At 54.0% G+C, this 16806-nt stretch overlaps 2 protein-coding genes and 1 long non-coding RNA gene across 4 annotated transcripts in view; 1 reads left to right on the forward strand and 2 right to left on the reverse strand.

Moving 5' to 3' along the window:
* Positions 1-411: 411 nt before the first annotated feature.
* LOC125755055 (uncharacterized) lies at positions 412-5000 on the reverse strand. Its single transcript, XR_007410562.1, has 3 exons — positions 3335-5000; positions 1372-1427; positions 412-503 (listed from the first exon to the last, which is right to left on the reverse strand). It is a non-coding gene; the product is annotated as an uncharacterized LOC125755055 (long non-coding RNA).
* A 206-nt stretch (positions 5001-5206) lies between these two features.
* Positions 5207-8573, reverse strand: LOC112646427 (collagen alpha-1(I) chain-like). The gene is made up of 4 exons (XM_049109735.1): positions 8077-8573; positions 6847-7324; positions 5511-6545; positions 5207-5314 (listed from the first exon to the last, which is right to left on the reverse strand). Exons 1-4 carry the CDS (start codon positions 8571-8573, stop codon positions 5207-5209), a joined length of 2118 nt encoding a protein of 705 aa, XP_048965692.1.
* Positions 6866-16806, forward strand: part of CDH11 (cadherin 11) — a 148033-nt gene continuing 138092 nt past the window's right edge. Inside the window, exon 1 of one of the 2 annotated variants that reach the window (XM_025426345.3) lies at positions 6866-6994. The gene's annotated coding sequence lies outside the window, so the exon portion shown is untranslated. Of the gene's footprint in view, positions 6995-9057; positions 9325-16806 lie in introns of those variants that run through there. The other variant, XM_025426346.3, reaches the window with a different exon arrangement.

Genomic DNA, 16806 nt, shown 5'->3' on the forward strand with positions numbered 1-16806 from the left:
GTGAGGCGGTTTAATAAGCCAACCTCTTAGTCCACACAGCAAACAAACCGGAATTAGAAATCAGAAGCAGAACTGTCATTATGCATACCTGTAATTCATTTTAGGAAATTCGTATGTTCTAGAAAGTTGTCTGCACACCACCATTTTGAAAATTGGATTATATTTTTAAAAGCACTGAAGGAGGTAGCTGTTTTAACCAGCATCCGAATGAAACCTTTGGTAAAGTGAAGAATCATTTTTTGCAATGTGAATAATTGGCATCATTAAATTCACTTTGTAAACAAGGGACACTTGTACCATGTTTAGATTCAAGCAGATGATCCATCTGCTCTTGGTTTCAGGATTCATTCATTCAGTTAGCATTTTTCATGCATTTGCTATTCATGTATTCATTCTACAAATATTTACTGAGTGCTTACCATATGCCTGGCAGTGTATTAGATGCTGAAGATACAGGAATGAGCAGGAGAGGTGGAATCCTTCGCCCTCCTGAAGCTTGTACCCTAGTGGGGCAAGAGGACAATAAACACAAACAAATAAAAGTACACAATACGATCTCAAGTAGATAGATAATGTCATGAATAAGAATTAAGCAGTCTAAGGTGAGAGAAAGGGATGGACTGCAGGGGACTGGAGTGTTGGGTGGGAGCTCCTGCTGATGGAAGAGGCAGAGAAGTCCTGGTTAAACGGGCAGAATGAGGGAGCAAGGCAGGAGAAAGACGAGGGGCGGGGTGAAGCAGAAGGAACAGCCAATGCAAAGGTCCTGAATCTGGGGCATGTTTGTGTTTGAACAATAGCAAAAAGCAAGTGCGGCTTGAGTGATCCAAGGAGAGCAGTGGGAAGACCAGCAAGGCACTAGCAAGGCCCTCAGGCATCAGCCCAAGATGCACCGTCTAGACCGTGGATGGACCCATGCATGAGGCAACTGTTCTCAGTACCAGAAGGCGAGGAATAGAAGACTTGGAATCCACAGATTTAAAATAAAAAAAAAAAAAGAATCCACAGATTTCTGCCCACCGTGGAAGGGACGGTTTTCCAAATAAATTAGCATGCTGATATCTTTTTTTTCTTGTATCCTCCTTATTTCATTCTTACCTTCCCTGCCGCTGCCGCCCTTCCCTCCTTCCCTCCTCTCCCTGCCTTACTTTCACCGTTTCATGCATATCCGTGTTGTACCTATTGTGTCCCAGGAAATGTGCAGGGATCTGATGGATGCCTTGTGCCCTGGGCTTAGAGGCTTAGAGACAAGTCTTCCCTTTTCCCTACACGCTCCCCATTCACATCAAAACTAGCATCTGCTGAATGAGCTTCTCCACTGGGATAACTTGGGAGTCAAACACACAGAGGTTGGAATCTAGCTTCAATACGTACCTGCTGTACTATCTTGGGGAGCGCATATGGTTTTCCTGTTGTCTCAGTTCTCTCATCTGCAAAATAGGGATAATAATACATACTTTGGTGGGATATTTTGATAATTTCTGGTTTTATTTATAAGCCAGCGATTCTTATTATTGCATTACTATTTCTGCTTGTTTCTTCCTTTACAACTGGAGCCTCAAAGTTAAAGCAAGGACAGAGTTACAAGGGTTGGTAGGAGGCTGAAACCGTCTTCTGACTCTGTCTCCTCTAATGTTCTAGAATTATAGGATATAACCCATGGGATCTGACAACCCAACGTGACCCAGCACGGAGGCAGGCTGCGAAGCTGTTTGTGCCTGTGGGAGATTCTATAATAGCCCCAACTCTCCATCCTTCCCTGTATCCACGCCCTTTGCCACACAACTCTGAAGTTCCTCTCACTTAAAAAGCAGATTCTATTACTCAACCCCTTATCTTTTAATCTGGCCACGTGGTATGCTCTGGTCAACAAAGGCACAAGGTACAAGGGACCATTTTCAGTCCTAAGCCTGCACCTCAAGAGGCCCCTGCATGTTTCTGCATGACATCCTGTGCAGTTGCCACTGCCATGAGAATGTGCCCAAACTAATCCCAGGAGAAGGACGGAAAATACAGGAAGCTGAGCAGTTATCCTAGCCCAGCCCGGTCTGGGTGGGCCAGGCAACCCCAGCCGACCTACAGATGAGAGTCAATAATTGTTATTTTAGGCCACTGGATGCTGGAGTCATTCATAAGCTAGTATTATCGCGGAGATATTTGAGATACTATCTTAGTTTAATCGAAATATTCATTAACAACCATCAATTAATCAAACGTATTTATCGGACTTCTGTAGTTAATACACACCAGGTTCTGAGGATACAGGCATAATAAATCAGAAGGATATCATCCCTGCCCTTGGGGAGCTTAGATGAGGGAGGAAAACAAAGAAATGCTGCTGCTCAGAGTTGAAAAGGGTCTGTTTCAGAGAAAGGGGGTGGCCTGGAGTCAGGGTTTAGCCTGAGAAGATTGACTGACTACTCCTAGCGGTGGGAAGGGGAACTTCATCTAGGAGACGCTCTCCCTCTCCCGGAGAGTAGGACTTTAAAACCCTAGAACCTTAGCTCTGAAAGGATCCTCCCCTGAACTTATCTTGGGTGAGCTCTCATTTACAGCTAGGCTCAGAGAAAGGGAATGACTTACTCAGGGCGACTCAAGGAATTTGTGGCAAATCTAGGACATGAACCCAGCGCATCCCTCCCCAGGGTTGGGACGTCTAATACGACCTCCGATGGGTCTTACGGTGTCAGTAAACTTTGAACCGCCATCAAATTCTTGGCCAGAAGTTTTATTACTAACACCATTGAAAATAAGATCAATCTCCACGATTATTATAATTCATAATTTTAACAGGCCTCCTTTCTTGCTCGGGGCATTTAAGGTGTGATAATAACCAGACCTCATAATTAATAACAGTAATTGATACCTTTCACTGATTGAGCCTCCGCTCTAAGCACAGTTTCGATGGCTTTAGATATGTGGGCACATTTAATCCCTGCCACAACGTACGCACAGATAATAAGCCCCATTTTACAGAACTGGAAACTGAATCTTACGGAGATAAATTCTTTACCACAGTTACTAAGAGGCAGAACCGGGAATCAGACACAGACCAAAGGCCTGTGGTTTTTCTACTTTTCTCTGCAGACCCAGCTGTGGCAACCTTTATGTGCAATGTTGGTTCACAAATGGCATTCCTGTTCCATCCTTCGCAGTGCTTTCCCTCTGCCTAGAGAAGGCACGATTGGGGCCCACCCCAACGTGATAAAACCATCTCCCTGCTTGGATCTTGCCCCATTTTTAACACCTTATACCAAAGGATGCCTCTGGAGCGGGAAGCTTTGAGAAGACCTGGGGGAGCCTGAAGCTTCTAAATGGAAACAAGGAACTGACTCACCAGGGCCTGGTTATCTTCAGAGTCTGAGGAGAGGAGCATCAAAGGGATGAGAGCCTGGTACCTTTGATGAAGGAACCAACAGGAAATTATTAGCCTCATGCTGACAAGGACAAAGACAAGAAAAGGGCCATTTGGGTCTCATCTCTGTCTGGACTGGAAGAGGCAGGAAGCCTAAGGGGCTGTTTAATCTTGGCTCCAGAGCGATGTGAACCCTGGCTTCCTCCCTTGAAGAACAAGGTGAAGGAAAGGTGAGGCAAGTTAAGATAAACACCCAAACTTCTGGCTGCCTGGATGAACTGAATCTTTTAATTTAAGCTGTCAGTGGGTTCTTTCTTCTCTGTCTTTTCCTTTTTTAATCTAAACTGTAATCACACAATACTCCACCCAAGTGCTTGATATGGATTTCTAAGACAGATCCTAACATAGTCATAAAAAAAATCCCCTCTGAAATGTGCACTTTGTACTGTGTCTATGTGTAGGTGTGTTTAAAATGTCACGAACTGGAATACCTAACTCTAGTTCCCAGGAATTAATCACTTAGAAGAGTGAAAGGGGGAAATTAACTTGCTTTAACACTCACAAGACTCTCCAAAGCAGGCGCCAAAATAGAACTTATTGAATAGACGTATGGTTATCTTTCTATAAGAACTAAAACTCTCACAAAAAAAAAAGAAAATATTTTTTCTTATCTAAAATTGCCTTGCAAAATTTTCCTAAGTTACTTGGGCTCAACTGCAGGTCACAGACTCTCACAGATTCCTCATGGGGAATAAAGGTATAGCAGTTTTTTTTTGGGGGGGGGGGCAAGGAGGTGGCCTTTTTTAAAGTTACAATTCAATGAGATTTAGTTAAATGTGTAAATTTGTGCAACCACCACCACCATCTGATTTTAGAACATTTCAACACCAAACAAAGTTCCCTCATGCCCATCTGTAGTCAATTCCTATTCATATACTGAGCCAGGACCATCACTGATCCGCTTTCTGTCTCTACAAATTTGCATTTTCTGGACATTTATATGAAGGAATCATGCAGTATGTGGCTTTGTATCTGCTTTTAGCATGTTCTTAGGGTTCATTCATAACGTAACGTGCATCAGTGTTTCTTTTCTTTTTAATGGTGAATACTATTCCATTTGGTGGATATACCACATTTGTTTTCTCGGCAATTGAGGGACATATAGGTTATTTCCAAAGCTTGGCTATTATGGACACTGCAGCTACGAACTTTCAGATGCATGTCTTTGTGTGGATGTGTTTCCCGCTCTCTTGAGTAGAATCCGAGGCACAGAATCGATGGATTGTGCAAAGGGACATGGAGCACGACCAGACACTAGGCCTCCTCTGATTCAGATATGCTGTGTCCGTGGAAATCTGCCAAACGATTCTTAACTTATCCTTAGAATCAGCTGATGCTATCTGTCTTTCATGGGTGGGAGGGCCTAAAAGAAGTCCCAAACAACAACAAAACAAACAGGAAACAACTGCTCTCATTTGATGAATTCTGAACAGAAAGCGGGGGGCCGGTCCCAGCTACTACGCCTCCACTGGCGCCCAGGTGCCGTCCGCGGCCAGGCCTGCAGAGCGGAGCCCCTGAAGTCTTTCTGGAGGATCAGGAGATGCGCTCGGCGTCGCAGGCGCTGGACGGTTTTCCTTCCGTGCGCGTCCTGGCCCTGGCCCGCCGGCTTCAGCTCCCTGCGCCCGCGAGGAGGGGAGGCGCGCACCGACGGCGGCCGGGCCACCAGCAGCTCTGCGGGACCGCGCTCCTCGGGCTCCGCGCACCTGCCGGGCAGCGCGCGCCCCACCCCCGCCGCGGGCGGCCCAGGGCACCCCCAGCATCCAGGCTGGGGCGCGGGACTGGCGGGGGGCAGCATCAAGGGGTGAGAGGGGAGTGCGGAGGCCGCAGAGGCGGGGGTGCGGGCCGGGGCCGCGAGGCCGGTCCCCTGGAGGCCTTGGGGCGGGGCGCTGGCGGCGCAGGGGCCTGGCGCAGGGACGCGCGGTCCAGAGGCCGGGGCCACTCCGAGGGCGCGGGGAGCGGGCGGGGGGGGGGGGGGGAGCGTCGACGGTGGGCGCGCGGGGAGAGAGGCGGGCGCCCCCAGGGCCTCCCCGCGCACCCCGAGGGCCCCCGCCCGCCGCCCCGCGCACCCCGAGGGACTCCCCCCGCCCCGAGGGCCTACCCGCGCACCCCGAGGGCCCCCGCCCGCCTCCCCGCGCACCCCGAGGGCCTCCCCCACCCCGAGGCCCCCCGCGCACCCCGAGACCCCCCGTGAGCGACCCCTCCGAGCCTCGCGCGCCGGCTGCCCCGCGTGTGCCCTGGCCCCGGCTGGACGGGGTGCAGCGCCCCGGGCCCCGCCCGGCCTCCCGCCCCTCGCCCTGTCGCGGGCGGTCCGGAGGGGCGGGAGCTTCCCCACTCGTCCCCCCCGGTCCTGGGGTCCGCCGGCTCGCCACCCCGGCCCCTCCCCCGGCCCCCCGGCCCCCCGGCCCCGCTCGCCTCCTCCCCGCGGGCCCGCCCCCCGCCTGCCCCCCATCCCCGTCCGTGCCTCCCGGAGGGCCAGCGCCCCGTTATCCCCTTGCTTCTTCGCCGTCCTTCGCCCCTCCTTCGTGCGCCGCCCCGCACCCCGAGACCAGTTCCAGCCCGGGTCCCCGCAGGTCCCGGTGCCCCCCCAGCCCCGCGGGGGTGCGCTGCGCACGGCTCCCGGGGCCACGAGCGGGCGCCCAGTGCCCGGGGGATTCCGAGGCCCGACCCCGCCGCCCTGTCGGGTCCGCCCGAGGGACGGAGGCGGGGGCCGGGGCGAGTGAGGCCGCCTGCGGGGCCGCTGGACCTGCCCGCGGGGGGGGGGGAGCCCTGGGGGACCCCGGGCCGAGGCGGGGACGGGGCAGGGGCCCGAGGCGCGGCGCGAGTCCGAGGTGCGGGTCCCCGGGTTCTCCGCCGCGCCCCGAGCAGAGTTTGCGGGAACTGGGGGTGCGCGGGGCCGAGGCCGGCGTGGGGCGCTCTGGGCGCGGGGGGCGCGGGGGGCGCGGGGGCGAGGCCGCTCCAGGTCCCCAGCAGCGCAGCGCCCAGGCCTCCCGGCGAGGGCCCGGCCGGGCCAGCGGGAGCCGGAGCCGGAGCCGATCCCGGCGGCGCAGGAGGGGCTCCCGCGCCCGCCCGGCTTCCCTCCGCCGCCCGCCCCGATTGGCTGCGCGTCCCCGGAGCCAACTTCGGCCGCCGCAGACTGTGCGAGCCCGGGGGTCGGGGCGGGGGGCCGGGGCGGGGGGCCGGACGCGGAGACCCGGGGCGGCCTCGGGCCCGGGGGAGGGGCGGCGAGCGGGGGCCCCGCAGCCCGGCCGGGCCCAGCTCGCGGCGCCGGGGCCTGGGCTCCTCTCCGCCCTCCCCTCCGCGCCCCTCCCCGCCGCTCCCGCCCCTCCCGGCGGCCTCCCCTCCCCTCCCCTCCCCTCCCCCTCCCCCGCCCCGCCCGCCGCCTCCCCCGGCTTCTCATTCCTGCCACTGGCGCGCTCGGCGGCTCAGTCCGCGGCCGCCGCCAGCCGAGGGGAGCGCAGCGCGCAGATGCCGCGGGGGCCGCTCGCAGCCGCCGCCGACTTGGGACCGGGCCCCGGGCCGCGGCCGGGCTGACCCCGCGCCCCCGCCGGGCCCTCCGCCGGCCGCACCGACCGACGGCCCCAGGTGAGGCTCGCCGCCCGCGCTCCCGCCCCCGGGGGGGCCCTCGGCCGGGGGGGCCGGGAGCTCCCACTAATGCGGCGCACACGGCGCGCGGGGGGCGCCGAGGCACGGAAGGGTTTGTTGGGGGACGCGGGAGGGGAGGAGCAGGCGGCTGCGGGCGCGGGGAGCCGGGCGCCGGGGTGCGCTCCAGCCTCCCCCGCGGGGCCGCCCGGGTCCGGCCGAGGCGGCGGGAGGGCGGGGGCCGCAGACTGCGCCCCCCACGCGCCGGCCGCCCGCGGTCGGGTCTCCGGGGAAAGTCGCCCCCGGCGGGGCCGGCCCGCTCGCCCGCGGCGCCTCCTCCCGAAAGCGGCGACGCGAGCGCGCTCCGCAGGGCTCCGGCCCCTTCCCGGGTCCCTGCTCCCTGCGCCTCCCGGGGCTCCTGCGTCCACCCGGGTCCCTGCTTCTCCCCGGGGTCCCTGCTCCTTCCCGGGTCCCTGCTCCTCCCGGGGCTCCTGCCCCTTCCCAGGGTCCCTGCCCCTCCCCGGGGTCCCTGCCCCTTCCAGGGGTTCCTGCCCCTACCCAAGTCCCTGCTCCTCCCGGGGTCCCTGCCCCTCCCGGGATCCCTGCCCCTTCCAGGGGCTCCTGCCCCTCCCAGGGCTCCTGCCCCTTCTCCCGGGTCCCTGCTCCTCCCCGGGGTCTCTGCCCCTTCCCGGGCCCCTGCCCCTGCCAGGAGTCCTACCCCTCCCCGGGGTCCCTGCCCCTTCCCAGGGCTCCTGCCCCTCCCCGGGTCCCTGCCCCTCCCCAGGTCTCTTCTCCTCCCGGGGTCCCTGCGCCTCCCGGGTCCCTGCCCCTTCCCAGGGCTCCTGCTCCTCCCCGGGTCCCTGTCCCTCCCCCGGGTCCCTGTCCCTCCCCCGGGTCCCTGCCCCTCCTCCGGGTCCCTGCCCCTTCCCAGGGCTCCTGCCCCTTCCCGGGGTCCCTGCCCCTCCCCGGATCCCTGCCCCTCCCGGGGTCCCTTCCCCTCCCCGGGTTCCTGCCCCCTCCCAGGTCCCTTCCCCTCCTCGGGTCCCTGCCCCTCCCGGGGTCCCTGCCCCCTGCGCCCCCCCGGCGAGGCCGGGCGCGCGGAGATCTCGGGGCCGGGACTGCGGGCTGCGGGCTGCGGGGCGCGCTGGGGCCCGGGCGCGGTGGGCTCGGAGCCCGGGGCCCCGCGGGGAGGTGGGCGGGCGGCGCGGACCGGGTCCCGCTCCCCCGCGCTGGCACCGCCGGCGGCTCCGCGGGAACTTTGCGCGCCCCCCGCCCCCCGCCCCCGGCCGCCCGAGCCCCTGGTCGGCGGAGCCCGGGAGCGCCAGCCGCGGGGTGCGGAGGGCGGCGGGAGGCGCCCCTTTCCCGCTCCGGCCGGGCAGGGCTTAGGAGGGCCCGCCTCGCCCCAGAGGCAGAGCCCCAGGGAGGGCGGGGTGGCGCCCCTGGTGCCCCCAAGGCCGCGCGGTGGCCGGGGCGGGAGGCCGTGTTGGGGGGGGTGCCCCGCGCGCCCCCCGCTCCCGGGTAAAGGTTTTCCAGGGGCCGGAAAGCCCTGTTGCTTCGGCTGATGAGGCAGCGGGAATTCCATGGGCCGTCGCACTGCTCTTAAGAAATCGCATCTTCCAAGCATCTGCTAACGCCCTGGGTGCCGGCGAGGGGCCCCGGGGATGGGGGGAGGCGCCCCGGGACGCCCGTAGTGGGGGCGCGGGCGTGTGCGGAGCCTTCCCTCCCGTTTTCCCCCAAAGACATCTTGCCGGGCGGCTGCGAATCCCTCCTCGCTTTCCTCCCCGGATCCCTCCTATCAGGTTCATCTGAGGCAGGGAGGAAGTTTTCGGTCTAATCACAGGGAAGGCACGATAATGAATCTGGCAGGAGGATGGATCGATTATCCCCGGGCCCGCAGCGGACATCGATGGCTTTGCGGGGTGCCTGGCCCCCGGGGGGCGGGAGCGCTGGGGGTGTTCTCCGGGGCGAGGATCCACCCGCCGCCGGGCCGGGCTCGCCGCGCGGGGGCCTCCACCGTGGGAGGAGGAGAAAGGGGCCGGCCTTCCTCTGCTTAGTCCTGGGATTATTTTTCCTATAAACGGGAGATGCAGACAGCGGAGCGCAGAAGTGGCCCCAGCCCGACCCTAGCTGCGGGGAGCCTGGTCTTCCTCCAGCAGAACAAAGGAGTAAAAGTTGCAAAACAAAGGGACAGAGCTGTGGTCGCTACGAGAGGGACCCGAAGCCCCTGGGCACTAACGTTCGCCGCTCCTGAGCTCTAACTGTTAGACTTGGCCAGTGGGCCCGGGAATCGGAACCTCCGTGCAAAACTGAAATCCTGCCTGGTACAAAGAAATGTGAGTAGTTTTTCCAAGTATAGACCAGAGAAGGGCGTAGGAGAGGCCGGGAAACTTTGCTTGAGTGAGAATGGGCTTTACATCTTACTTTTGAGACGTCGCAAATTAAGGTGTTAAAAATGTGTTGCAGCCGGGCTTTATTGCTAATGACAATCGTTGCTGTCATTTTTGTTGTTATTTCAGAGTCTGCATAAACTGGCTATTTTATTGCATTGTTTGAGAACAGGGAACCCCCCTTCCTCCCCTCTCCCCCGACCCTGCCCCACCCTTGGGGAAAGGGATGGCAAGGGAGAATGAAGAGAACTGAGATAGGATCATCTGTTGAGGCCCAAACATGGAGATTGACTCAAACTGGGCTTATTGCTTACTAGAAAAAAAAAAAAAAAAAAAAGGCTTTTAAAATAGTTCTAATGGAAGCAGTGGACCATCTTGATAGCACTTCAGAACTTCCATTATGCTCAGCAATCTTATCAAAACAGCAGACAGTAAAATTACTAGATACCTAAATTCTGTTTTCAATTAAGATGCAATCTTTTGTTAATTTGAGAATTAAAAAAAAAAAAGTCACGGCTCTATTTTCTTATGACCCAGAACTCTTGTTTGCTCTTTGCAGGGGTGGCTGTGGCTGTGGCTGTTTGTTTGTGCGAGGAGAGGGGGACAGGGTTGGAGAGCCATGCCCTGATTTGGGGGCATACAGACCAATTTCATGCTCCTTTAATGCACTTGTCTTCATAATTCATGGTTTTTCTTCCACTTTGAATAGAATTACATGGCTGCCTTGTAAAGATTCTGGTTTGGGGGACCCTCGTATGGGAAACGCCATGACTTTGACCCCAAGGCTTGATTTACAACGCGGAGCCAGACTCCCATGAGCTTATGTGTCTCGGGGCCTTGCCCGCGAACGTCTGTGACTTATGAAGTTGACAGTTCACACAAACTTTGATCTGTGACATTCAAATCTATTTTCAGAACCGTCTAAAGGAGACCTACAGATCCCATTCTAGTTTTCCTCCATTTTCAATGCATTTGTGTAGGCACATGTTCAGGAAGCATAACCGTTGTGTCTGTTTATTTTCAATATTTTGTATTCACCTTGCTCATGAGCATATCTAACCACTAATGGTGATAAAATAACCCTGATCTGTGGAGTTTGAAAGTCGGTAGGAAACATTTCCTCTTAAGCTTCCAGGTGTTTGCAGAATGACTGTAAACGCCCAAGACCTTTTCCTAGAAAATCTGAGCCCATGACTTAAGGGATCGAGGTATGTTTGGGATGGGTGTTCCCTCTGGTGGAAGTGGCCATCGTTTCAGAGAAAGCTACCTGGTTCGTCGAGAGCCCCCGCTCTGGATGTGCCAAGCGTTTGAGTTGAGCTGTCATCCTTTGCAGTCCAATGTCATCGCCCCTAAAATATGTAAAGATCTTCGGTCTGTGTGGGCTCGGGGACAGACATCAACAGGTATGTTAAAAAGAAAAAGTAAAGCTGGAGAAAGTGTGACAGGTTTAGGCACAGCAGTAGAACCACGCGTCTGGGGGGATTCGGGGGAACCACGGTGATAGGCACCAAGCCCCCCTGTGCGCAGGGACGGCCACCGGGCCTGTGGCGGCCGCGATTTCCCGGTGGCCCGGGCCCTGGGCGCTCGGGCAGGGGCTCCTCGGTGGAAGCTGGCGCTGCGGCCACCAGAGGGCAGTGGCACCCTTCTCCCCGGGCTGCGGGGGCCCAGCTGCCGCGCAGGGCACCATGAAAAGCGGTTTTGTTGCCACCGGCCTTGTCTGGGCCTCTCCGGGGAGACCGGATCCCGGCTCGCCCTGGTCCAGGCTGCCGCCGGCGCCGTGTCAGGCCCCGCATCTTTCTGGTCGTGGATCCCTTACCTCCAGCCTCCTCTCGCCTTCCTGGACTTTACTAGAAAGTTGGAGAATCTTGAGTGTCTGGGCAGGAGGTGCGTGGGACAAGGTCAGCTCTCACTAAGGCAGCGATCTGGGAGGATTTTCTGGCTTTTTTTTTTTTTTTAAGTCCCTGCCAGAAAGAGCATCGTTTGAGACTCTGAAGGAAAACGAATGCATAAAGAAGAGAAATATTAGTAAGATTGCTGTGGTATCGTTGCCTCTTCTCTCAAGAGGTCTTGAAGACGTCTGCAAGACATTTCCCATTTGCAAAAAAAAAGAAAAGCACTTTGATCTTTGGTAAACACTTTGGGGCATGCAGTTTTAATACAACTGCCAATGTTTTACTATTATCTTTAAACCGTTCTTGATCTTGCTGCAAAAAAAAACCCAAATTGAGCAGAGAGCAAAATTTAATTCAAGATTGGTCCTCACGCACTGGAGTTTAATCATTTGACTTTTTTTTTTTCCCTCCGTGATACGGAAATTACTGCTTATGATTAAATTGCATATTTCAGGCTGCACAGATTTATATTTGTTACTGTTTGATAGCGTCATTATGAAAGTTCAGAAGAATAATGTTAAAAAAGAAAACCACTAACGCTATATTATAATTAAGAGGCAAGCTCTATTAAAAAAAAAATAAGTACTGTCTTAAGTGGATTTTTATTTGTATTTTTTTTTTTTAACTGAATACAATTGCTTCCCTGGTGAGTCAGCAGCGCAGTTCCGTGCAGCTCTGAGTGTGTTGGAATGCAAAGGCCGTTGATGAAGAAGGAATCAATGCAAATGGATTATGGGAAGGAGTATTAAGTAACTCAGTGGAAAGTAAGACAAAGTGTTTTGTAAACCGATGCTCACTCACCACTGGACAGTTTATTTAACTCAAAAAAAAAAAAAGAAAAAGAAAAAGAAAGCACTTTTAAATTGTAAGTGCTTGTGAATAATGCATGTTTGTTAGAACTGGAGGCAAAATTTCATTGTTATTTGGTTTAATTAGTCATCAGACTGTTGCAGAGTTCCAGAATTCTTATTGAGATAAATCACTGTTCTCATGGTCTGAGAGGGTGAAGTTTCAGCTCAGGCAGAGAAGCCGGTAACCCCAGGATATTAAGTGAGATAGGAGGATGAAGGAGAAGAGAGGAACAGAAGTAAGGGAAGGAAAAATAAAAAAAAAAAAAACACCGTGAGAGAGCCTAATGGTGCTCTTGCTCACCGTAGGCCCAATACTGGTGTCCCCCTCCCTTTGCCTCCCTCCTCCAGACCCATGTGAGGTGCTGAACCCAGAAAGCGGGCAGGGGTTTCCAGGCCATAGAGAACAGTGGCCGGGGTCTTAGGCTATGCCTTTCTGACACTGAGAACTCCTCACAGGATACTGGGGATTTTTCTTGAATTTTTCTGGTTGTTGCAGGCGAAGAAAAACCTTCACGCGCTTCCTCCACAAATTCCCTTCTTTGCCAGAAATCCACGAGATGTGGTCTTCTGCACTGGCATGATTTCACTGATTAAGAATTTGTAAGAATTTCTGGAAGATACTGGCTCTGGGTGCAGTGTCTTCCACACGATGAGGGTCACCTAATAGAGCAACAGGAGTCGGGGAGGCTGCTGCCTGGTTTTAGTTTCACATGCATGAGATGGCTTTTCAGCTACCATTGGGCTCAGTGAGTGCAGCCGGTGAGGACTAAAGCATCCCTGGCACCTGCGGTGTTTATTCTCAGTAAGACCCGGCCTGGCTGCAGGCAGAGATAGATGTGCCAGATAGGGTACCGTCCCCCTCCCCCCCCATGGATTGTGGGAGAGCATGACCGTGATCACATCCTGAGCACCCAGGCTGCATCCCTCATCCCCACGCCTGAGGCTTGGAGCAGCTAGTCAGGCAGCAAGGGATTCGGGTGAGGAGCAGGAGGCCAAGGCATGCAAGTGCAGGGGAAGATCCTTGTCTTTGCTCAACATTTTGATATTTTGCTCATGAACTTTCTCCACTCAACGTGATTTTTAAAATACTGCATGACAGTATCGTTCGACTTGGTTGCTGAGTTCCTTGGCAAGCCCTCATATTTCGTGCCCAAGGACAGTGGCTCACCTAACTCACTATGGGTCCAGCCCTGCCCAGTACTTGGATTCTTTTTAGCTCGAGCTCCAGTGCTTAGAGGGCATGTGATGGAGATAAAGCAACGTAACATCTCCGAGACTCAGGTGCCTCATCCCTAACAACGGGAATCATGATAAAACTCCTGTCCTAGGATCGTTGCAAAGGTAAAGTGAGAATTGAGTGCAGTGCCTGATTCATGATGAGTACTCACTAAAGGCTCAGTATTTTGTCCTCTCAGCCCCGGGATTCAGTTTCATAGACTAATAGTGACAGGTAACAGTTCTTCCTTATAATTATGGGGCCAAAATCCTGCACTGAACATTTGCTCTAGATTGAGGCCTCTCCCAATTAGGGATGAATTGTTTATTAGTGCTTCCCTTTTTTTGAATTATTTCATAAGTTTAAGCGATCCATCCCTCCTCCATTTAAAATATTCAAGAGGCAGTGGAGATTTTAGAGATAATTAAGGCTTTTGAAAAGTGCCTGCCTCCTTCTCCTACCTTTGCATTTTCTCTCTGTTCCTTTTACATATGAGTTGCCAGCGGTAAGTTGCCCTCAAGTAATATCTTACTGGGGAAGTTTGCTAAGCATGTGCTGTTGAGATATTCATCACAGGGTTTGCTTTCATTTAAAAGGGGCTCATTACTATTCCAGACTAGCTTAAATGATAATTAGCCCCATGATAAATCGTCTCCATTTCAAGCACATTCCTGTTTGTTTTTCAGGTAAATGTAGTTTGGGGTTTTAAGGGGGTTGAGCAGTGACCATTTTGACTGCTGGGGAGACTATAGCTAAAGAACCTCTGGCTTGGCCCGTGGTCTCCTTCAGGTGCAGGCAAAAGCACCGTGATTTGGTGCAGCATTGAAAATACCAGGAACCATCACGGCCCGCCCCCCTGCAGCCCTTAATGGTTCTCCAACTGTTTTCACAGTCAGTGGCACAGTCAGGCCAGGCTTTCCAAGGCTCCTGGACCTTCCGGGGTGTCCTGCTGTGTCCCATCTGTAGCCCTCTGTGTGTCATGTGTTTCTACCCCAGGCCCAAAGTCCCTCCTGGGTGTGCCTTGCAAGGAAAGGAAATACCCTCCTGTGCTTGCCTGGGAAAAGGAGGGAAGAAGAGCTAACTTTTTCATACCCTACCATGTGCCAGGGGCTGTACCTGACACCTCGTTTGTTCTACGCCTTCATGCTGTGGGCAGGGTATGAGCATTTCCATTGTACAAATGGGGAAACTGAGTCTCAGGAGGGTTCTGGGCCCTTGTCTAGGCTTCCGGGGCTTGAGGAAGGAAAGCCAGCCTTCCCAGTCTGTCCTGAATCCACACGCCCAGGAGTTTTCTACTGTATGTGATGCATGTTGCAAGCTGGTGCCTCCCTGGATGGCTAGAGACAAACAGCTGGACCGAGAGCTGAGCGGACTTCTCGGACCCTGTGTCTCCATAGAGACCCCAAACCTTAACCATTAAAGGAGCTTCTGAGATCTTCTGGTCTAGCTTTTCTTTCAGCATGAGCTCTGTTGGCCATTAATCCCGCAGCTTCGTACATGTCCTCATGACAGCCTGCTAACTACCTCTCAGGGAACCCATCCCAGTAGCTATGACCCATTAATTCTGTTCATTAAAATTCCCTAGCATAGGAGGACCTAAAATGCCCCTCTTTTGTGACTTTCTCCTAATTGTTAGTTATTCTTTCTCCCTGCTCTCCATCACTTTTTCCCCCTCCCGACAGCCCTGCAAATATTTGAAAATCAGTATCAGATAATAGTGAAAATCCGGCGTTTGTTGAGCATTTAGTTAATTTCAGGCTCCGAGCTAAGAACATTCTATGTAATAAGAGACTTCCCCGTAGTGTCTCTATGAACTGGTAAGACTTTGCAAGGAAAACAAAACAGAACGAAAACATCCGAAAACAGACATTCCCAGTGTTCCCCAACTGGTAATTGAAAAACGCAGGCCCAGAGCCTTTCATTAAAGCGGATGACAAAAGTTCTGTACAATGATTGGACCTTCTGCTTCCCGAGCGAGGAGTGGACATTCCACTTTACGACGTAAGAATCGGTTGGTGTGAGGTCATTAATGGAATTATCAGCTATTTCAGTCCACCTTCAGCTAGAGATGAGGGTCCGGGGACCCAGAGAGAAGCCACGACTTGCCTAAGATCACAGGGTCATGTAGGGCAGACAAAGCAAGAACTGGGCGCAATCTTGGCTCTTAACTCATCTCTTACCAGTATCTATGGGCAAGTTTGTTTTTGTGGGGTTTTTTAGAATAGGTTTACTAGTGGTCTGATTTTTATTCAAACCTGTCGCTACCTCCGTCATCTATCTATCTATCTATTTATCTATCTATCTATCTATCTGTCTGTCTATCTGTCTATCTATCTATCTACACCCACAAAAATACAACCAGTTCCGTCATTAGGCGGTTAAGTTGTGACACCCAAACATGGGGCTTTCCGTGAATCTCTATTTGGAAGTCATAATCCGCCGATCCAATGTCATTTGATAATATTTGGCAGACTGTACCATTTGACCTTGGCCCTCGGGTCTGTCCCACCTCACAGTCACTATCATTACTACCTCCATTCCATGTTTGAATAGATAACAGAGCAGAGTGGATCTCCCCGCCCCTGTCACCTCTTGCAAGCCTTCACAGGGCTTTCTGGCAAGGCTGGATTTGAACTCGATTTCAAACCCATTTCTTTGTTACCCACTTTAATGAAAGGCTCTGGGCTGGGCACACAGAAATTGTCGAATCCTGAGGCCTTCCCCCAGGGAGCTGCTACATCATCAGTGGTGCAGAACATAGGTCTGTCTATAAAAACGCAAAGCTACAAACAGTAAGTGCAGCAAAGGAAGTACAAACAAATGGGGCCATCGGACCGATGAGCCCCAACTAGGGCAGCGATCGAAGATGGTCTGCGGAAGGAAGGCATTCGCGACCGCCGTGGACTCATGATGGCTGGAGCATCATCCGTGGTATGCGGTGCATTATCCCCGGTGCAAACCATCAAGGCATTGAGAACTTTCCTTTTTTAGAAATATTTCCTTAGGTAGAGCCAAACTATCTCTCCAGAGGTCATATTATTCGATACAAGCCTTTGATGCCATGCAGAATGGAGGTCGTTCCTCGTCCGCATTCCAGTTATCAGTATTTATTGCCTTCCAGGTACCTTTTCCTCAGCCTTAAACATCTCCAGAGTGAGCACCTACCCCATTTGGTTTTGCTCTAGCCTCCATGGAGGGAAGGACTGAAGACAAAGATCTAGGCAGCTAAACACTAGCCTGTCCCCTCCTTTCCACACACTTCTTTTATTGCAGCCTGAGGCTACATTACATTAGCTTTTATTGCCAGTCACATCACCCAGAGGACTTATGCTCCACAGTTTATTTGTTTATTTGTTTTTCCTTATGTGCTGCTGTTAAGTCACATTTCCCCACCTGTCGCTGTGCACGTAAGACATGACAGGCACCTTTAGTGGTTGTTAGCACAGGCGCTGGAGTCAGGCTGCCCTGC

Source organism: Canis lupus, chromosome 5, assembly GCF_003254725.2.
Source record: "Canis lupus dingo isolate Sandy chromosome 5, ASM325472v2, whole genome shotgun sequence".
NCBI classification, from domain to species: domain Eukaryota; kingdom Metazoa; phylum Chordata; class Mammalia; order Carnivora; family Canidae; genus Canis; species Canis lupus.